Source organism: Ovis aries, chromosome 10 (genome assembly GCF_016772045.2).
Source record: "Ovis aries strain OAR_USU_Benz2616 breed Rambouillet chromosome 10, ARS-UI_Ramb_v3.0, whole genome shotgun sequence".
Taxonomy (NCBI): Eukaryota; Metazoa; Chordata; class Mammalia; order Artiodactyla; family Bovidae; genus Ovis; species Ovis aries.
In genome coordinates this window covers 30,150,232-30,171,389 of record NC_056063.1, presented here as the reverse complement: position 1 = coordinate 30,171,389, position 21,158 = coordinate 30,150,232, and the positions used below count along the sequence as shown (strand labels likewise).

Below are 21,158 nucleotides of genomic sequence, written 5' to 3'. Positions count from 1 at the left end.
TCAAGGTCCTTCAGCTCCTTGGACGAGGCGGAGGTCAAGGGGGAAGTCAGGCAGGTGGACGGGAGAAGCACTGGTGAGTGTATTTCGGATTTCCTTCATGATCATCTTCTGGTGAGACTATTAGGACCCTCTTGGGGCCTAAGGCTCTTTAATCAATAGGAATTGATAAGAAGCCAGATGAGGAATACAGGCAAGGCTTTATTGGAATTTGTGCTACAGCAGAAGGAAGCAAAAACAAGTCACAGGTGCCTTGCTCGCTCCCCAGGAGGGGGCAAGCTGGTTCCTTAAACATGGTGAGGGTGGGGATGGTTGGGCAGGCCGGGCAGGAAGGGTGCCTTAGGTGGCCTGCCCACCCCCTTGGTAGTGCTGTGTGCAAGGATCATGCATAGTACCCTACTTTTGCTCTCCCCACCTCAGAAACGGTGGTTGGTTTGTGGCCTTTTTTTATCTTATAGTTCATAATTGCCCCGATTGGGCTTTCATGTAGTTATTTTGGGCTTTCCTGGTGGCTCAGTGATAAAAAAAATCTGCCTGCAATGCGGAAGCCACAGGAGACGTGGATTCAGTCCCTGGGTTGGGAAGATCCCTTGGAGGAGGGCATGGCAACCCACTCCAGTATTCTTGCCTGGAGAATCCCATGGACAGAGGATCCAGGTGGGCTACAGCCCATGGGATCGAAGAGAGTCGGACACAACTGAAGTGATTTAGCACACATGAACCGACTTTGCACACACACACATGTAAGTTATCTTTAGCTTCTTATAGTTTCTTGTATTTTTTGTTGCTCGAGGAGACTTTTATCTAGATGCAAGGACTCTAGTCAAGGGCACTAGGTCCCAGCCTGTCTCAAAACCAACGTCTGAAGCCTGCAGGAAGGCCCTTGATCATTTCTGTGTGACGCTTCTGTGTGATGCTACTATTTTATTCTATTCTGTGGATTCATAAGCCCAAAAGTCATTTGAGTCATTTGACTCAAATATCTGTCAGAATAGTTATAAATGAAGTTGGCTGATTAGTTAATGAAACCTGGAGGCCCTGATCTAGGAGTCAGATGGTGCTTCCTTGGCTTGAGTGTTTTCTTGATGACAAGCGTCTAACCTCTCTGTGTGTAAGTTTCCTCACCCGTAAGGTAGCAGTAAAGGTGCTTACCCCACTGAGTTTCTTTGAGGCTCAAACAAGGTCATGTGTGGGGTGGCTCTGGCCCAATGCCTGGCACTCAGTAGAGATTTGGGGAAACCTTGCTTTTTTTACAATATCATTTTCATTCTTCAGACTATCTATGGTTTAACACCTGGGGTAAAAAAGAAGAAAACACTGTCATCACTGAAAATGAACCTGAGATCTTTAAAAATTAGTAACTTGTCCAAAAATTTACTGATCTTGTTGAGAAACTGTTTTGCTTTTCTGTGAATATTTTTAGGGTGCACTCTGGGAACAACAAATGTCGAGCAAAAGATGAAAGAAATAAAGGATGTTGGGGAAAATGTCAAAGCAAGAAAAGACCAAGCATTCCTTGGTTTGCCCCAAAGGCGAGCAGAATGTGATCAAACGGTTTTCTGCATCCACAAAGGAGTCAAGGCATTTACGTTCTGCAAGGGAAAAAACTTGCTGTTGACAGGTGGAATGCATCGGATAATTAGAGTCTGGAATCCTTATCTGCCTGGGTAAGTTTTCACTCTCTCTCCAGCCAAGGGTGCCCTTTACCTCATAAGTACAGGAGAGCAGGACTGAGGATCACTAAGATTCCCCTTTAAGAGCCCCTGTCCAAAAGTGATCTCCCAGACATGCAACCCAGGAAATCTCTGCTTGTGGCTATTACAAAGTCATTTTGGGGGGTTAATAAACAACTTATTTACAATGCAAATCGCTTCCAAAGACACGGAGATCGTGTAGAACCATCATTCACTCACAACTGGAAAGATTTTCTTTGACCAAATTGCTGTCTTCCCTACAATGAATGATGAGCAGTTGTAGAGAACAATTAGGTTAAACGCTTGATCTGCGATCAGTGTCCTTTCTGTGTCCCTCACTCAGGTGGCCCTAAGCTTACCCTCACTTCTCTGCTGGAGTTGTATAGCCCCATCTAATTTAAGGACTCCACCACCCCTGAAATATAGCAGAATTGACCTAAGAACATAGGGATTCTTTCTGTGGATGACTGGTTCTTACTCCAAACCCCATATCAACTCCCCATTTTCCAGGGATTCTTCTGGAAAGCCCAGAACTGGGGTAGCCACGGTAGCAAACTGTTTAATCAGAAGAGAAGCCTGTTGCCATCACCCCTTCAGTGTGTAATTATCACACTCCTGAGAGTGCCCCCTTGACCTTCATGTGGGTCCCTGCAGAATGAGTCTCAGAAATGCTTCCTTGAAAATAACAGAAACTGTCACTTTACTGAGCACCTACTTGGTACCGGGCACTGTGCCCCATATTCATTCTCTAATCCTCACATCAACTCCATTTACCAAGGAAGAAAGTGAAGGTCAGAGGAGCTAAGTAAGTTTGGGTAACCTTCGGATTTCTTTGGAAGGACTGATGCTAAAGCTGAAACTCCAATACTTTGGCCACCTCATGCGAAGAGTTGATTCATTGGAAAAGACTTTGATGCTGGGAGGGATTGGGGGCAGGGGAACAAGAGGACGACAGAGGATGAGATGGCTGGATGGCATCACTGACTCGATGGACGTGAGTCTGAGTGAACTCCGGGAGTTGGTGCTGGACAGGGAGCCCTGGCATGCTGTGATTCATGGGGTCGCAAAGAGTCGGACATGACTGAGCAACTGAACTGAACTGAACTGAACTGAATGGCAGAATCAGGATTCAAATGCAACTTGGTTGCTAAAAGCTATGTCATTTCTGTTGACAAGTGTTGAAGAAGGAAGGAGAGGAGGAAAATGGGGAGTTGATATGGGGTTTGGAGTAAGAACCAGTCACCTACAGAAAGCCTAGGTTACTGCTGAGCCTCTGCACAGATATCAGTGAGGCCTGCCAGGTGACCCCTGCCCCCTCAGCTGCTGAGCGGTGCTCCAAGGCAGTGAGTTCATGGATCCAGCCTCTGTGCCACCTCAGTCCCTTTCTAGCTGAATGATCCTGAGCAAGGGCTGCAGCCTCCAGTCCCTCTTCAGAAATAACAAGACTATCCACTCCTGGATTGGTAGTAGTAGCAGTAGTTGTTGTTCAGTCAGCTGAGTCATATGGACTGCAATCCCATGGACTGTTGCCCACTAGGCTTCCCTGCCCCACACTGTCTCCCATAATTTGCTCAAACTCATGTCCATTGAGTTGGTGATGCCATCTAACCATCTCATCTTCTGTCGTCCCCTTCTGCTCCTGCCCTCCATCTTTCCCAGCATCAAGGTCTTTTTCCAATGAGTCGGCTCTTCGCATCAAGTGGCCAAAGTATTGGAGCTTCAGCATCAGTCTTTCCAATGAATATTCAGGGTTGATTTCCTTCGGGATTGACTGGTTTGATCTCCTTGCTGCCCACGGGGCTCTTGGGAGTCTTCTGTAGATTAGCAGTACAGATCGCAAATGAGACCATCCATGTAGAGCATTCAGTCCAGTGTCTGATGCTAATAAGAAGGAAAGAAATGGAAGGAAGAAAGGAGGAGGGAAGGAAAAAAGAAACATGATTTTTCTACCCACTTCTATTACCTTAGCCTCCTGTTTATCAGAAGACTGAGAAAAATTTGCTTACTTCCCAGTGACGTGGTTAGAAAAAGACACTGTTCTCTCCCCGTCAACCTCAGCCCAGCATCCCTTCTCCTTACCCCTCACCCTCCCACAGCACACACAGCCCTGCGCCCTTCAGGGCCCTGCTATCCCTCAGAACTCCTTAAACTCTTATTAGAAAGACATTCACGCCAGATCTGAATACTGCATAAAGCAAAACCTGCGTGGAGTCTCTTCCAACTGCACCCTATGCTCTTCCGAGCTTATTCCTTTTATAGCGATATTGTCAGCCCCGGGAGAAACAAAGCGCAGGGCTTCATCTCATACCGAGTTGTGTTGCTGTAACTGCATATTATCTGCTTCACTCCTTTTATCACACAAGATATATACGCACGTTGTTTCAGAGGGAGACATAACCCTCCTCAGGCTGAATAGAGCTGCCAGATCCGGGCCAAGTTTAGTCTTGCATTTTTATTTAGAAGCCTCAGCTAGAACTGCCTGGTGTTCATCTGTTATTTTTCCATTCTAGAAAACCAACAGGTATGCTGAGAAGCCACACAGCTCCAGTGATTTACATCCATGTGTCTGCTGAGGATAACAAGATATTTTCCATGTCCACCGACAACACCATTAAGGTCTTTGCCCTGCTATGTTTTGATGTGTTATCCAATGCGGTTTCAGACAGAGAAGGTGTTCCTTTCATGTTTTCATTCCTCTCTCTGGAGCCTTTGGGGCCTCTGATTAGCAGATACTCAGATGACACTTGCTTCCATGGATCTGCTTTTGAAAGGAAGAATAGGCAAGCAGGGGAAGGGCAGCCTCTCCGAGAACTTTCTATACCTGCTGTTTTGTTGGGATGAGTAAACGTGATAGCACTGAGCCCTCTGCTTACACTCCATCCGGAGATCCCTTGTGAGGATGCAGGTTGGGGATGGCGAGGGGGAGCTGGGGACAGAATGGGGACAAGAGTCAGCAGTCCTGTGCCTCTAGAGGTGGTCATCTTATCTCGCAGTACACAGAGAGCAAGTGGGCCCTTTCTGAAACGCTCTCTCCAAGGCTTAGAATTTAAACCTTTCTGGCCCTGGCAGAGGTAGCAACATCCCTACCTTCAGTTTGTTTGCCTTCATACCTCTTTTTATACCCAGGGTCCTGTCTGCCTCTAAAGACCAGTCACTCTGTTATCTCTGGAATACACTATTTTTTTTTTTAATAAAAAAAGAAGAAAAACCTCACTGATTTGTTTCATCCATCACCTCATATGCTTTTCCAGTAAATATGACAAATTTCCATGGCTCATCCACCTTCTTTTCTGGACTGTCACAGGGCCAGAGGATGGGTGTTTAGAGCAATGTGAGTTGCTGGACCCTCAGGACAGAGATCATATTCACCGCAGATACATAAACCAGCTCACTGACCCCTCACATAATAAATGATTGATAGACACTGAGCTGAACTGTGTCTCTTCAAAATTCATATGTCAAAGTGTTAACCCCCAGTACTTTAGAATATAGTTGTTTTTACAGATAAGGCCTATAAAGAAATTGCTGGGTTTTTGCTTAGTCACTAAGTCATGTCCAATTCTTTTGAAACCCCATGGACTGTAGCCCGCCAGGCTCCTCTGTCTACAGGATTTCTCAGGCAAGAATACTGGAGTGGGTCACCATTTCCTTCTCCAGGGGATCTTCCCAACCCAGGGATTGAACCCAAGTCTCTTGCATCCCCTGCACTGGCAGGCAGATTCCTGACCACTGAGCCCCAGGGAAGCCCCTATAAAGCAATACTGAAGGTTAAATGAGGTCATGTTGGTGGGTCCTAATCTAGTATGACTGATGTCCTTATAAGAAGAGGAAATCAGGACACTTAGACTGAGAGGCAACCTTGCAAGGACACAGCAGGAAGACGGTCTTCTGCAAGCCCAGGAGAAAGGCCATTGAAGAATCCAAATCTTTCCATGCCTTGATTTTGGACTTAAATCTCTTACTTCACACTGTACAAAAAGGTTAACTCAAAATGGATCATAGACCTAACTGTAAAAAGAGCTACACCTACCAAACTCATAGAAGAAAACATGGGACCAAATCTTCATGACCTTGGTCTAGGCAATGATTTCTTAGATATGGCATCAAAAGCATAAGAGACTAAAGGAAAAAATGAGTTGATTTCCTCAAAAATAAAAACTCGTGCTTTAAAGGACAATATTAAGAAAGTGATTAGACAGCCTACAGGATGAGACAAAATACCTGCAAACCACATATCTGATGAGGGACTTGCGCCTAGAATACAAAGAACTCAGTGCTCAGCACTAAAAGCACAAATAGCTTATTTTAAAATGGGCAAAGGACTTGGACAGAAAGTCCTTTAAAGAAAATATTCAAACGGCCAGTAAACACAGGACAAGATGCTCAACATCATTAATCACTATGAAAATTCAAACCACGCCCATTAGGATGGCTAACATTAAAAGATAGATGATAACAAATGTTGGCAAAGAAGTAGAGAAATTGGAACCTTTGTGGATTGCTGGTAGGAATTTAAATGGTACAGCCACTTTGGAAAACATTTTGGTAGTTCTTGAAATGCTAACCAGAAAGTTAACATATGACCTAGCATTTCCACTCCTGGGTTTATACCCAAGAGAACTGAAAACATCTGTTCACAAAAATACCTACATATTCATAGCAGCATTCATGACAGCCAAAAAGTAGAAATAAACCAACTGTCCACGAACCAAGGAATGGATAAACAAAATCCAATCAGCCATACAATGGGGTATTATTCAGCAACAGAAAATAGAAATGGAGCACTATCATATGATACAACACAGAAAACATGAGAAGCTCTAAGTGTTCAGCGAAAGCCAGTCACAGAGGGCTGTGTACTGTGTAATTCCATTTACATAAAATGTCCAGAGTAGGCAAATTCAGAGACAGAAATGAGCTTAGTGCCTGTCAGGGGGTGGGGTGAGGTGGGAATAGGGGGTAGCAATTAATGGGTATGGGGTTTCCTTTTGGAGGAATGAACATTTTTTGAAATTCGTGTCAATGGTTGCACAACTCTGTGAATATGCTAAAAACCATTGAATTGTATGCTTTAAAATGTAAATTTTGTAGTATGTGGATTAAATGTCAATAAAGCTGTGATTGGAAGAAAAGTTATGACCAACCTAGATAGTATATTCAAAAGCAGAGACATTACTTTGCTGACTAAGCTCCGTCTAGTCAAGGCTATGGTTTTTCCTGTGGTCATGTATGGATGTGAGAATTGGACTGTGAAGAAGGCTGAGCGCCGAAGAATTGATGCTTTTGAACTGTGGTGTTGGAGAAGACTCTTGAGAGTCCCTTGGACTGCAAGGAGATCCAACCAGTCCATTCTGAAGGAGATCAGCCCTGGGATTTCTTTGGAGGGAATGATGCTAAAGCTGAAGCTCCAGTACTTTGGCCACCTCATGTGAAGAGTTGACTCATTGGAAAAGACTCTGATGCTGGGGGGGATTTGGGGCAGGAGGAGAAGGGGACGACCGAGGATGAGATGGCTGGATGGCATCACGGACTCAGTGGACACGAGTCTGAGTGAACTCCAGGAGATGGTGATGGACAGGGAGGCCTGGTGTGCTGCGATTCATGGGGTCGCAAAGAGTCGGACACGACTGAGCAACTGAACTGAACTGAACTGAAAGCTGTGATTTGCTTTTTTGTTGTTTTTAAAGAAAAGGGGGAGTGAGGAGTCAAGGATGACACCAAGGTTTTAGGTCTTTGATGAGGAAGGTGGTGGGTGAGAGGAGCATAACGTCAGGAGCCCAGCTGTGGATGTGCTGGAGAGAGCCGTCCTGAGAGAGGGAAGATGTCAGGGCTGGAGATACAAATTTGGGAATCAGCATTTAGATGGAATTTTAAGCCATGGAGTATATGAGATCATAAAGGGAGAATGCTTGTGTGCTTGGTTGCGTCCAACTCTTGGTGACTCTTTGGACTACAGCCTGCCAGGCTCCTCTGTGCATGGGATTTTTCAGGCAAGAGTACTGGAGTGGGTTGCCATTTCCTTCTCCAGGGGAATCCTCTGGCCCGGGGACCAAACCCAAATCTCCTGTGTCTCCTACACTGCAGGCAAGTTTTTTACCTGCTGAACCATCAGGGAAGTCTCATAAAGGGAGCCAAAGCGGGCAAAAGAGAGAAAAGCCCTAAAGACTGAGAACGGGGGCCCTGTGACACTCTGGGATTTTACTGTTTGTGGGGTCCCGCATGGATCCTGTGTAGTGAGCTTAAAGTCCATCTCATGGCAATGAAGAGCATATTTGTATAAAATTAGGTGTTGAGATCACAGTCAGGAATACAACCAGGCCCCAAACTCAATTCAGTCCTCCAAGAAAAACTGATTAAAATGGTAAGATTTATGGACTTTAGTTTTTTATTTATTTTGAAAATCAAAGTCATCCAAAGGCATTCTCCAGGGCCACAAAGTTAGAGATATCATATTTTTAATTCACTTTTTTTTTTTCCAAAACTTGCCGCCATCAGATAATCATACTTCTGTATGTGAGGACACGTCTTCCATCCTATTTCTTTTCCTAGTGCCTCTCCATTTTCTTCCAATCTAAACTTATGATGACAAGATTAGCATCTTGCCTGTGATGATTCAGGCATATTGAATCACTTCCCAAAGTGTGTTTAAAATATATTGAAATCCTATCTTGGAAATAGGGTGTGTAATTTATTTCAGAATATATTATTCCTATCAAATAAAAACTAATCAACTAGGAAGCAAACAGCTAAATCTCTAGCATGCCTGATCAGATAGTCTTCATTCTTTGGATGATTTTTTTTTAGCCCAAATATTTCATGTCTGTAAATCATGGGAACCCACAAAATGTTTTAGGAGTCTGCTAGTTTCTGGCATTCTCTAAAGAAGAGCAAAGTGACTGATTCAGATTTCCATTTTCACTTGTTATTTTTTGTGCATTTAATATTGCACACCACAAACAGAGCTGTTTTATGTCAACAAGAATTAGGGTGGAAAGAAAGCTATTTCTTGGAAGGAAGATAGCATGGTGTGTCAGTTAAGGTAAGGCTTGCGGCTGTAACAGATAAACCCCTATTTTCCATAGGTTGAAACAATGTAAGTTTATTTCTGTCTATTGTAACAATCCAGCACCAGTGCTTCTGGTGAGGGGCACTTTTTCTCCCTTCAAGAACAGAGCTGTCAGGACTTTGCTGGCAGTCCAGCCATTAAGACTCTGTGTTTCCATTGCAGGAGATGATAGTTCAATCCCTAGTCAGGGAACCAAGATCCCATGTGCCACACACTGCAGGCAAAAAAAAAAAAATAGCCCCAAACTATTATGAACGGTATTAGTAGTATTCTAGCCATATAATGGAGAAGGCAATGGCACCCCGCTCCAGTACTCTTGCCTGGCAAATCTCATGGATGGAGGAGCCTGGTGGGCTGCCGTCCATGGGGTCGCAGAGTTGGACACAACTGAGCGACTTCACTTTCACGTTTTACTTTCATGCATTAGAGAAGGAAATGGCAACCCACCCCAGTGTTCTTGCCTGGAGAATCCCAGGGACGGGGGAGCCTGGTGGGCTGCCGTCTATGGGGTGGCACAGAGTCGGACACGGCTGAAGCGACTTAGCAGCAGCAGCAGCAGCCATGTAATACCATTTTCTAGCACTCCATCTTTTATTAAATGTTTAGATTCCTTAAAACAATTCTATAAGGCAAATGCTACTATTATTCTCCCCATTTTACAGATAAAGAAACTGAGGGAAAGAAAATGTAGTTATTTGTCCAACACCACACAGTGATTAGGCAGTACAGCTGGGATTCCAACCCAGGGACGGGGGGTTACGCTCTCCTCCAATAGTTACCCTGAGGTTTCTTGCCTGTGTCCTCCAGGGATGGGTTTTAAGGACCAATAGGAAGAAATGGGGGCATATCTTGGGTGCAGCAGTAGCTCTGAGTCACAGATCAGACCCATAGTGTGAGCTCCCACCGAGGAAGCTGTGTCTATGGAAGAGAAGCATCTCCTAGTAGGAAAGTAGAGCTCAACTCTGGGGAGTTTAGCTGCAGTTGCCGTGGAGCTTCATCCTGGCAGAAGGGCTCAGGACCTCGGTCCCCACTTCCTGCTTCCTTAGACAACTACTTTTCCTTTGGGGGTGTGTGAGAAGGGGCAATGCGTGAACTTTGCATAAGCCTAAGAGATCCCCCAAAAGGTGACAGCTTTGGAAACCCAGCAAAACAGGCTAGTCAAGAGCTCTGATCACTTTTTTCTCATTTCCTCCTCAGATCTGGGATCTGGAGACCAACAGCTGCTTGTTCACTGCCTCCTCCAAAGCCAGCGGCATTCGGGGTGAGCCCGGGGCCTGCCTCTACCTCCCCAGTCCCAGAGCCCTGTATGTGGCCACTCCTAGCACTCCTGCACCTGCGGCTGAGGTAGGAGGGTGTCCTCTGGGCCCTGGCAGTCAGCTCTCAGAAGGTCCGGCAGAGCTCAGCGCAGCTGCGTAGGACCTTCTACCTAACAATCCAGAGCTAAGGACTCTGTGGGAGCCCCTGGCTGTATGCCCCACACCCTAGAGCACAGTGTATATCTGGTGAGCTCTCCCTAACATGCCCACTGGTAACTCTGACACCACCTCCCTATATCATCCTGAAGACTGAAATCCACCCCTTGAGCCTATTCCACCCATCAGCCCACCCCCATAGGAAACTGTCCTGCAAACCCCAGGGCTGCTTACTCAGTCCTAAGGCATCAGCCTACTTGTAGTCCCACGGTCCTGCAGTGCCCACACCCGAAACCCCCGTCCCTCAAGCAGGGCAGCCACTCGAAGACACAGAGGGCACTGCCCGGTCATCACTCCAGCCAGGCCTGGAAGGTAGGCTCTTCACTCAAGAGGCCGAAACAACCAGCTGAAACACGGGAGCATCTCTCAGTCCACCTGCTGTTTGTTCTACATGGTATTGCTGTGTGGAACAAACAGCCTGCTGGGTTGATTTTTTTGGGAACAGTGTCTAAAATTCCAGCTCACAGCAAAAATAGCCTCTTCTCTAGCACCAACACTTGAATGCCAGATACTGTCTGCCGGTCCCTGCTCCATCTCTGGGGAGCTTGTGATGCTGACCTGGTCAGCCAAAAGCCTCCTGCGGTCTCGTCTGTGACGTGTGGAGACTCTGCTCCCCAAAGTTCTAAACGTCCTTATGCCAAGCCCTGCTTTGCCCGCACTGAGACTCTTCCAGCACTAAGTCTGAGGTTTCGGGTCCCCCGAATCTCTGTGAGTGGCCCAGGCTTGGGGCTGACCGTCGCAGGGCACTGAGGACAGTGAAGGCTGGTGACCAACGTTCGGTTCTTCAGCGTCCACTGCATGCCAGCCTTTCACCTCCTTCCCCACACTTTTTCCTCACCAAGTTTCTATAAAGGATTCCATTTGACAGATGAGGCGATGAGTGCAAAAGGATTGGGTGGCTTAAGAGGCGAAGTCCAAGGACACAGGCGAGCCCTGTGCCCATGGGTGCCAGTGGGAGGCACTCTGCAGGGCCTCCCAGGATCTGGCCTGGCCTTGTCCCTGCTGTGAGGGAAAAGCACTGCCCTTCAGGGTTGGGGACTCAGAATGGGATGATACAGTTTGTTTGCGGGAAGATGTGCGTTAATAGGGAAGAAGTTCCACCTTGCAGTTTCATGAAGTCACACTCCTTCTTGCCCCATCAAGGAGACATGGCGTCAGTTCTCACGGTTAGTGGCTGCTCCTCATTGCAGACCCATCAGGTTACGTGAGGTCCTGGGCTAAGGGCATCACGTCGGCCCTCTTTGTCCATGGGTGCTGCATCAGCACATTCAACCAACTGGAGATGGAAGAAAAAAATTATTTTAATTCCAGAAGTTTCCAAAAAGCAAAAGGACCCCCAAAGTTGAATTTGCCACATGTGGCAACTATATACGTAGCATTTAAACTGCATTGGTTTTTATAAGTAATTTGGAGGTGTTTTAAAGTGTATAAAAGGATGTGCATGGGTTATATGCAAATATTATGCCATTTTACATAAGGGACTCAAGAACCTGTGGATTTTGGTGTTCTTGGGGGTCCTCAAACTAATCCCCCCCCTCAGATACTGAGGGATGATGACTATATATACGGTTTCTCATTTAATCCTCAAAACAATGCTTTAAAGTAGATACCGTCATCCCTATTTAATAGATCATAAAAGTAGAGTTTTGAGCAGCTGAGTGACTTGCCCAAGGTCACAGACCCATCATTTGAGTTCAAGACCATCCTCTTAATCAAAGCAGTCGACGTTTCGTCCCGGGTATGCATGTTGTGCCCTTGATTCAAGTTTTCATCCTCTTTCTCTCACTCTCTGCTTTTCATGAACAAGCTGTCCCCATGAGCCTCACTCAGTGGTTTCCCACAAGGAGTCCGGGGTATGCTGCCGGGACAACCCCACATTCAGGCTGGTGGTCAGCTGTTCAGAAGCATCTGTAAGTGTCAAGCGTTAGTCTCTTTAGATGTGCTTGCAAGCACGGCCCCACTGTCCTCACCTTCACAGGCCAATCTGTCTCTAGAAGTGAAAATGAGAGATCTGAGTCTGCTCTGCTGACCACCTGTAGTGTTTGGACACTCTTCTGTGAATGCTCGCAGGGATGGAAGAGCCCACAGATTCTGCAGGGGTTTACAGTGTGAGCTATTTGGAAGGACGGTCTGTCTGGTCCTATGGAATGGTTAAGACTTCATGGCAATGTTCTTGTGTGGTATGGGATGATCAATGTACCCCTAACCCACTGCAACTCTAGTCTGAGAATGAGGGTTCAGAGCTTGCTGTCTACTTCCCCTCTCACCAGGGCTCATGAGGACCCCGCCGGCCCCCTCCTGGAGGGCCTGCACAGTGGCTGGCCCACAGGAGGGGCCATAATCAGTAATCACTGCTCCTTGAGCAAGGAACTAGAGCAGGGAAACACAGACATCCCACAACTTGTGTTTTTCTGTCCTTGAGGCAATGGGAAGGCACATCCCAAGTACACTGGTGCTGCTAGAATGTTCTGAAATCTTCTAATATTAGTTCAATCACTTACTTTATTACTGACCTGGGCTCCAGCATTGCAAGTGAGTGTCCCTGGCAGTGTGACCGTGACCTCTCCCCTCATTCCTGCCAGAGCCTGGTGCACCCTGTCTTTAGGATTTACAGCATCAGGAGCATCAGAGCCTGGACACATCCTCTTCCTGTTCACACTCACTTCAGCTGCACTCCCGACATCTCTTCTTGCTGAGCTTCTGCTCCAGAGATTAGTGGTCACCATGGTCTTATTAAGTACCAAAAGAAGCAGATTACCTGCTCTCTTGGGCAAACATTTTTTATGATGACTCAGTATCAGTTCATCTCAAAGAAAGTGGGTTCCTGCATAGTTTGAGTTCAAACTTACAGAGAAGCATTTATCCTCCAGATTTGACTCCCAGGAAGTCAGCCTTATCACCCTTCTCAGCGTTCTGCACATTCCTGCCCCTGGCTCTATGCAAACTTTTCCCGTCTCCACCCTGGAATTTCCTTCTTCCTGCTCTTTTCCTACACACACCTAAGCAACCCTTCAAGGTCCAACTCAAGTCCTGTCTCCACCCGGGAAAATTTGCCTTCTCCACCCTGACTTGTGCGGGCACCTCCCTCTTCCTGATCACCCACTGAGCCTTCTGTACGGTGTCCTGCTCTGTTTCATGTGTGTGAGCCTCACCTCTAAACAGTTGCTTCAGGTGTTTGAGGGCAGGAATTAAAGCACCTATGTTCCCCTCTTCTTTCCTTCTTAATCTGTCAAAACCCTTCTTATTCTTTAAGGCACAGCTCAGATACCAGCCCCGGTAACAGTCCTAGATCCCCTCCCACATCCAGGCAGAATGAATGGCTCCATCAGCATTTGGGCTCCTAATTCTATGCTAACACAGTCTGCCTCCCTCGGTGGCATTATACTGATATGCAAGTCTCCCCCAGTGGTGGGTGGTAAGTAGAGGTTAAGTTGAGATATAAATACTCTACAGTTATAACTGTATGTATTAGGCATATTCTGGTAATCAATCAATCAATCAATCAATTCAGTCACTGAGTCCTGTCTGACTCATTGCAACTGCATCAACTGCAGGACACCAGGCCTCCCTGTCCATCACCAACTCCCGGAGTCCCAAACCCATGTCCACTGAGTCAGCGATGCCATCCAACCATCCCACCCTCTGTCGTCTCCTTCTCCTCCTGCCCTCAATCTTTCCCAGCATCAGAGTCTTTTCCAGTGAGTCAGCTCTTCACATCAGGTTGTCAAAGTATTGGAGTTTCAGCTTCAACAACAGTCCTTCCAATGAATACCCAGGACTGATGTCCTTTATTTGGACTGGTTGGATCTCCTTGCAGTAATAAATACCCCTATACTTACTGAATTAAATTATTGATTTAAGTATTTGCTCACCTTGCAAATCTGTTGCTGTGTGAAATCTTTGTAGCATAGTCATCACAATCCATGACATCTAGACTTCATTGCCCAAGATCTTGACAAGGCCTGAATTTATGAATACCACTATATCACATTGTATTCATTCTTTTGTATAAACTGAGCACTGCTGTTGCTACTGCTGCTGCCAAGTCGCTTCAGTCGTGTCCGACTCTGTGCGGCCCCAGAGACGGCAGCCCACCAGGCTCCCCCGTTCCTGCGATTCTCCAGGCAAGAACACTGGAGTGGGTTGCCATTTCCTTCTCCAGTGCATGAAAGTGAAAAGTGAAAGTGAAGTCGCTCAGTCGTGTCCAACTCTGTGCAACCCCATGGACTGCAGCCTAGCAGGCTCCCCCGTCCCTGGGATTCTCCAGTCCATAGAAATCATGGGCTTCCTTGGCGGTCCAATGGTTAGGACTCTGCTTCCACTGCAGGGGGCACCCGTTCAATCTCTGGTCTGGGAACTAAGATCCCACCATGCCATGGCACAGCCAAAAAAATTTTTTTTTCTAATTTTAAAGATGATTTCATTCAAAGAGTGCTCAAGAGATGGGGCAAAAAGAAAATAACTGCAAGACTGGAACAAGCTGGACTGAGCAAAGCTTTAAAGCTGAGGGTTTATATATCCTTCCCAGAAAATGTGTCATCTTTCCTATTCAGCTTTGCTTTGGTGGTAAATAAATTTGGCTGCTCAAAATTCAATTCACACCTGTCTTCTCTGAGTTATATGGTCAGGAGATTTTTATCCAATGCCTCTAAATTTTCTGATCTTCTCTGTCAGTACTGTAGACTGAACTGTGTTCCCCTCAAATGCATGTGTTAAAGTCCTAATGCTCGGTACCTCAGAATATGGTTGTATTTGGAGACAGTCTTTAGAGAGGTCATCATGTTAAACTGAGGCTGTGAGGATAAGCCCTAATCCAATCTGACTGGTGTTCTTATAACGAGAGGAAATTTACACACATAAAGAGATGCTGGGGTGCAGAGGCACAGAGGAAAGACCACGTGAGGACTCAGTGAGAAGGTGGCTGTCCACAAGCCGAGCAGAGAGGCCTCGAAAGAGACCAAACCCTGCTGGCAACTTGATCTTGGACTGTGAGAAAATACATCTGCTATTTATAGCCCCAGTCTATAGTATTTTGTTATGGCAGCCCTAGCTAACGAACACGCTCAGGTAAGCCAACTTGTATTAAAAGTACGGAAACCTTCAGAGTAAACGCTTATCTTTCATATCTATGACACTAGACCTCTAAATGTAAATTCTCTCTAATTTGATAGCCAGTGGCTCCAGCTACTTTTTCAAACTTCCTGTTACAGGTGGTGAAAGTATGGGACTTTGAAACGGGAAGACTGTTGTCTGGATTTACTGGGGCTCATGGCAATGCTGGAATCACCTGTCTGGCCTCCGACTCCAGTGGAAGAAGGTGTGTGTTTTCGTCAGAATCTCCTACTGTCAGGCAGGATGACCCCTGACTTGTGTCCTGATGGAGGGTTCTGCTTTTTAGGCTGATTACTGGGGGCAGAGACGGCTGTCTGAAAATACGGAGCTACAACAGTGGGCAATGTCTGCACACTCTGAAACACAGTGAGTCACCTCCTACCAAGGGTCCCCATAAAATAATGGCACACAGTAGGCATTTGGGGCAAATACAGGAGAAATCCAATGAGACAGAGTCTAGGATACATGCATGTTAGATCCCTTCTCTCTCGTATTTCGTTGCCACTGACTCTGAACTCCTGGGCAGGAGGGACATACTTCACATCTATGTTTGTGCCGCCATCTATAGCCTATGCATTTGTTCCCTCGCTGCCTGGTATAGCCCTGAATTCTTTAAAAAGTTTAACCTGGGACTTCCATGGCAGTCTAGTGGTTAAGACTTTGCCTTCCATTGCAGGGTGTGTAAGTTCCATCACTTGTCAGGGGGTTAAGATCCCACATGCCTCATAACCAAAAACCCAAAACATGAAACAGAAGCAATATTGTAACAAATTCAACAAATGCTCTAAAAACAGCCAGGCTCCTCTGTCTATGGGATTTCCCAGGCAAGCAAACTGAAGTGGGTTGTCATTCCCTTCTCCAGGGGATCTTCCCAACCCAGGAATTGAACCCAGGTCCCCTGCATTACAGACAGATTCTTTATCCATGAGCTACAAGAAAAGCAACCCACCCCTGCCCCCCCCCCAAAACACTTTAAAATATTAAATTTTTCTAAACATTTTAAATATCACGTAAGTCAAACATCACAAAGTCTAGATGAACTTGAAGGTGAAGGTGAAGTCGCTCAGTCGTGTCCGACTCTTTGCGACGCCATGGACTGTAACCTACTAGGCTTCTCCATCCATGGGATTCTCCAGGCAAGAATACTGGAGTGGATTGCCATTTCCTTCTCCAAGGAAGTCACATTCAGCTTGAATATAAGAGAGACAACTTTCAATATTTGGTTGAGTATCATTTTTGACACAACCTTTGTCCTAGGGAAGGATACTAAAGATAGTAAAGGGAATTTTCCAGAAGGAAATGTGTCAAAGAATTACCCAAACTGTGGTTGCTGCCTGATGGCAGTTTAGGCAACTCGTCTCTTCCAGAATACTGGAAACAATTCTCTTCACATTTTGATAATGGTTTAGAGGTAGAGACAGGAAACAGTGCGTCTTCCACCAAATGCTTTATCTAGGAATAAGTCACAAACTAGAGTAGCTAAATTCAGCAGCCAGAAGTCAAAGAATAAAAATCCAATAAATTCCCTCCTGAACATGAAAGTGTTAAAAAGCAGTGCTTGGTCCACTTCTATTTGCGTCCTCGCCTCCATGGTTCAGCCAGGCTCTCGGGACCGGGTCATCCTCAGAAAGGCAGCTGCTCATGGAACAGACCTTGGGAACAACAGAGTATCCTGTTTCTGTTCCTAATCCTTTAGGAGCCAGTTAAAAAACTGACCCTCATTTACCAAATCATCTTTTATCTCGCTCTTCATAAAAAAAAAAAGAAGAGGTGACCTTCTTGCTCTCTTCATTTGCCACATGAGCACGGCAAAATCAAGCCACAGTGCTGATTCCACGCAAAAATTAAGCATGAATGATAAGCTTGAGCATCCAAATATAACCATCTGTTATTGTTCTGGGTGTATCATAGCAGTTGGATGGGAGAGAAGAAGAGATGTGTACTTTGTACGTGAAATGTACAGAATTATGATGTTTCAAAACCGTGCTTCACACTGATATGCCTCTCCCCACCCCCACGCCCTGCTGAATCTTTTCTCTCTAAAAACAGATTTTGGAGAAATTCTTTATACCTCTTTCTGGTATAAGCCAAGCAGTGATACAGAAAAAAGTGTTTCCTCTTTCCTTCTCTCTCCCTTTTCTCCCCATCTTTCCTCCCTCCTTCCCTTTAAAAAACTTCACTTTTTCTCCTTTGGTCTCTTTAGTTCTTTTTTGTGGGAAGAAGTGTAATGTCACGACATCCAGTTCTGATGTGTGGGGGTTTGCCCGGCAAGCCATTCTCCAACACCAGCTGGTACCCTGCGGTTCTGACCCTGTCTGCCTGGGGAGAGCATCAGATCCCATGAGGCAGAGCTCACTCTTCCAAGACACAAGACTCCTGCCCCTCCGCTTCAGACACCATTTGCAAGTCAGTCCAATTGACTATAGACTAGAAGGCCCAAAAACCACCCCCCTTGGATTATTTTAATTTTCTCAAGCATCACACAGAACTTACAGAAATACTTAGCTTCATGGATTATCATCTTACTACAAATGGACACAACTCTGGGACAGTCAGGTGAAAGAGATGAGACAGTGAGGTTGGGAAAGGGCAAGGAGCCTCTATGGTCTCACCACTCAAGAAACTGCAAGGTTTTAGCAACTCTGTCCCAGAATGTGGACAAAGCCCAAACAGATATTTCTAATTATAAATCATGATATCACAAAGTACTGGGTATAAAAGCTCTGGGACAGAGAGGGCATCTCCGGGGATCCAAACCAGACTAGCCCTGACAGCTGCAGCTCCTCACACCCTGCTGGTCTTCTCACCCTTTGTGCAGGTGGCTGTGCTCCCCTCTCCAGGCAGGGGCTTCCAGCTTCATTTCTAATACCCTCACCCCTAACTGAGGGTTAACCAGACTGTCAACACTTTGGCTCTTTAAATTCTTCCTTCTCTCTCCCTCTTTCCTTATTCCCTGTGAAAGTGTTAGTAAGTCGATCGTGTCTGACTCTTTGCAACCCCATGGACTGTATCCTGCCAGACTCCCCTGTCCATGGAATTCTCCAGGCAAGAATGCTGGAGTGGGTTATCATTTCTTTCTTTGTGCCCCAGTCCGTCCCTGAATGAGAAGAGGAAATAAATGCCATCTATAAACATCTCTGTGGGAAAAAAAGTTATTTTTTATGACTTACAGTTGGGAAAGGGAATTAAGAGACAGGGGAAGATGAAAATTCTGACTTAAAACTGCATTTTAAATCCACCTGTGGCACTTTATTTCCCTTGCTTGCTATGCCGATGGTTCTGGATTTCCAAAGTCTTTAAACATTGTAAGTTCTTTATTCATTTGAAAATACGCTGTATTTCACAGCCTAAGCCCAGCATCCTCAGATGATCTGCAACATAACTACCTGAGAGTTCTCGGCATTGAATTCACCCTTTGCTATTATAGATTCCTGAGCTGATGGCTTTTGTTTTAGCTCAGGCAATGGCTATGGGTCTTATTATGGAGGTGAAGCTATGCAGACCATCCAAGGAGAGCTTGTCAGTTGGCATATGATTTGCTGAAATGCAATCACCCAAACGTCAGGCGTGGATTGCTTTTTATTCCCACTAGCACTAGGGGAATTTGCTTTGACATTTCGAAAATCTACGTCACTGGTGGAGTGAGGGGTATGGTTGTAAAGTGTGCCAGCACCTCTCTCTGAAGCTGTGAGTGTGTTGGCAGCTCATTTTACTGCTGGTACAACGTCTCCTATTTGGCTTTGGATGCAGGACACACCGTGTGACTTTCATCACTTCCAGAAGCCACAGCCACACTGGCAAGATGACTTGGTGAGCCCTGGTCCACTGTCCGACTCTCAACCCAAACAGTGGCACTTGATGGGGATGTCATTCCCTCCAGAGGCTCACCCTGAGTCCCCTGGGCCTGCCGAGGGTGGTCACAGCATCTCAAGAGCCTCCGATGTGGTGAGATTCATGATTGGGTCCCGGTAGAGCCAGGAGCCCTGAGCTCCAGGCAGCTGCTTCTGCTCCACAGGAGTGATGGCCTGTGCTGTTTGGGGCATGAGGCCTAGGAGCAAGTCTACACAGCTCTACTTGAATTCATCCTGGAGTTCTATTGTGCAAGAATGGCAATCCAGGACCTGCTGGGAATGACTTTCTTCAAGGAAGCATCCACTTCCTGCTTCTGCTCCAGTGCAAAACCATAAGCATTCACCGTGCCATCCTTGGGCGGCCAGGGAACCTAAGCAATGACGTTCCTGCTGCCCCATGGCTTGTTAGGGACCCAGAACCAGGGAACGTCTTATAATTCTTATTAGCACTTAAACTGCCCCCAACCTTCTACAGCTTCCCAGAGCCAAATGATCTCCCTCAAAACTGTCTGGATTCATGTTGTTGTGGTAAAACAAAGACCGATACAACATTGTAAAACATCCTCCAATTAAAAATAAATTTAACAAAATGTCTGTATGTCAAGCCATTAAGACAAGTATTAAAAAAAGAAGGTCACTGTGCACAAGCATTTCCCACCAGCCAACCCCACCTTATGCCCTGTAAATATTCCAAAAGGCACAAGTCACTAGAATACAAAGTCATGAAGACAGACCTCGTCTGCCTTTCTCCATTGTATTCCCAGGATGTAGCTCAGTGCCTAGCTTATATTAATAGGCTTTCATTCAACCAACATATGTCAAACATGCACCCAGCCTGTGCTGGTCACTGAGCTTGCAGTGATGAGCAAAGTGGTCGTCACGTGGTCGCTGCCTTTATGAAGTTTGCAGATGAGTGATTATTAAGTGAAAGCACAGAGTTTGCACAAAATGTCCCCAGGAAAGCCACAGCCATTGTAAGGGCAGAAATCACGCAAGAGTCAGGGAAGTATTCAGTTCAGTTCAGTCGCTCAGTCGTGTCCGACTCTTTGTGACCCCATGAATCACACCACGCCAGGCCTCCCTGTCCATCAACAACTCCCAGAGTTCACTCAGACTCACGTCCATCGAGTCAGTGATGCCATCCAGCCATCTCATCCTCTGTCGTCCCCTTCTCCTCCTGCCCCCAATCCCTCCCAGCATCAGAGTCTTTTCCAATGAGTCAACTCTTCACATGAGATGGCCAAAGTACTGGAGCTTCAGCTTTAGCATCATTCCTACCAAAGAAATCCCAGGGCTGATCTCCTTCAGAATGGACTGGTTGGATCTCCTTGCAGTCCAAGGGACTCTCAAGAGTCTTCTCCAACACCACAGTTCAAAAGCATCAATTCTTCGGCGCTCAGCCTTCTTCACAGTCCAACTCTCACATCCATGCATGACCACTGGAAAAACCATAGCCTTGACTAGACGGACCTTAGTCAGCAAATTAATGTCTCTGCTTTTGAATATTCTATCTAGGTTGATCGTAGCTTTCCTTCCAAGGAGTAAGCGTCTTTTAATTTCATGGCTGCAATCACCACCTGCAGTGATTTTGGAGCTCAAAAAAATAAAGTCTGACACTGTTTCCACTGTTTCCCCATCTATTTCCCATGAAGTGATGGGACCGGATGCCATGATCTTCGTTTTCTGAATGTTGAGCTTTAAGCCAACTTTTTCACTCTCCACTTTCACTTTCATCAAGAGGCTTTTTAGTTCCTCTTCACTTTCTGCCTTAAGGGTGGTGTCATCTGCATATCTGAGGTTACTGATGTTTCTCCTGGCAATCTTGATTCCAGCTTGTGCTTCTTCCAGCCCAGCGTTTCTCATGATGTACTCTGCATAGAAGTTAAATAAGCAGGGTGACAATATACAGCCTTGAGGTACTCCTTTTCCTATTTGGAACCAGTCTGTTGTTCCATGTCCAGTTCTA

The 21,158-nt window shown here is 46.0% G+C and overlaps 1 protein-coding gene across 1 annotated transcript in view; it reads left to right on the top strand.

Moving 5' to 3' along the window:
- Positions 1 to 888: 888 nt before the first annotated feature.
- Positions 889 to 21,158, top strand: part of LOC105616258 (WD repeat-containing protein 49-like) — a 38,184-nt gene continuing 17,914 nt past the window's right edge. The window contains exons 1-7 of the mRNA XM_027973841.3: positions 889 to 1,664; positions 4,202 to 4,307; positions 9,955 to 10,109; positions 12,037 to 12,139; positions 15,440 to 15,546; positions 15,628 to 15,707; positions 19,045 to 19,151. Coding sequence (XP_027829642.2) covers positions 1,456 to 1,664; positions 4,202 to 4,307; positions 9,955 to 10,109; positions 12,037 to 12,139; positions 15,440 to 15,546; positions 15,628 to 15,707; positions 19,045 to 19,151 — 867 coding nt within the window. The 5' untranslated portion in view covers positions 889 to 1,455. The remainder of the gene's footprint in view (positions 1,665 to 4,201; positions 4,308 to 9,954; positions 10,110 to 12,036; positions 12,140 to 15,439; positions 15,547 to 15,627; positions 15,708 to 19,044; positions 19,152 to 21,158) is intronic.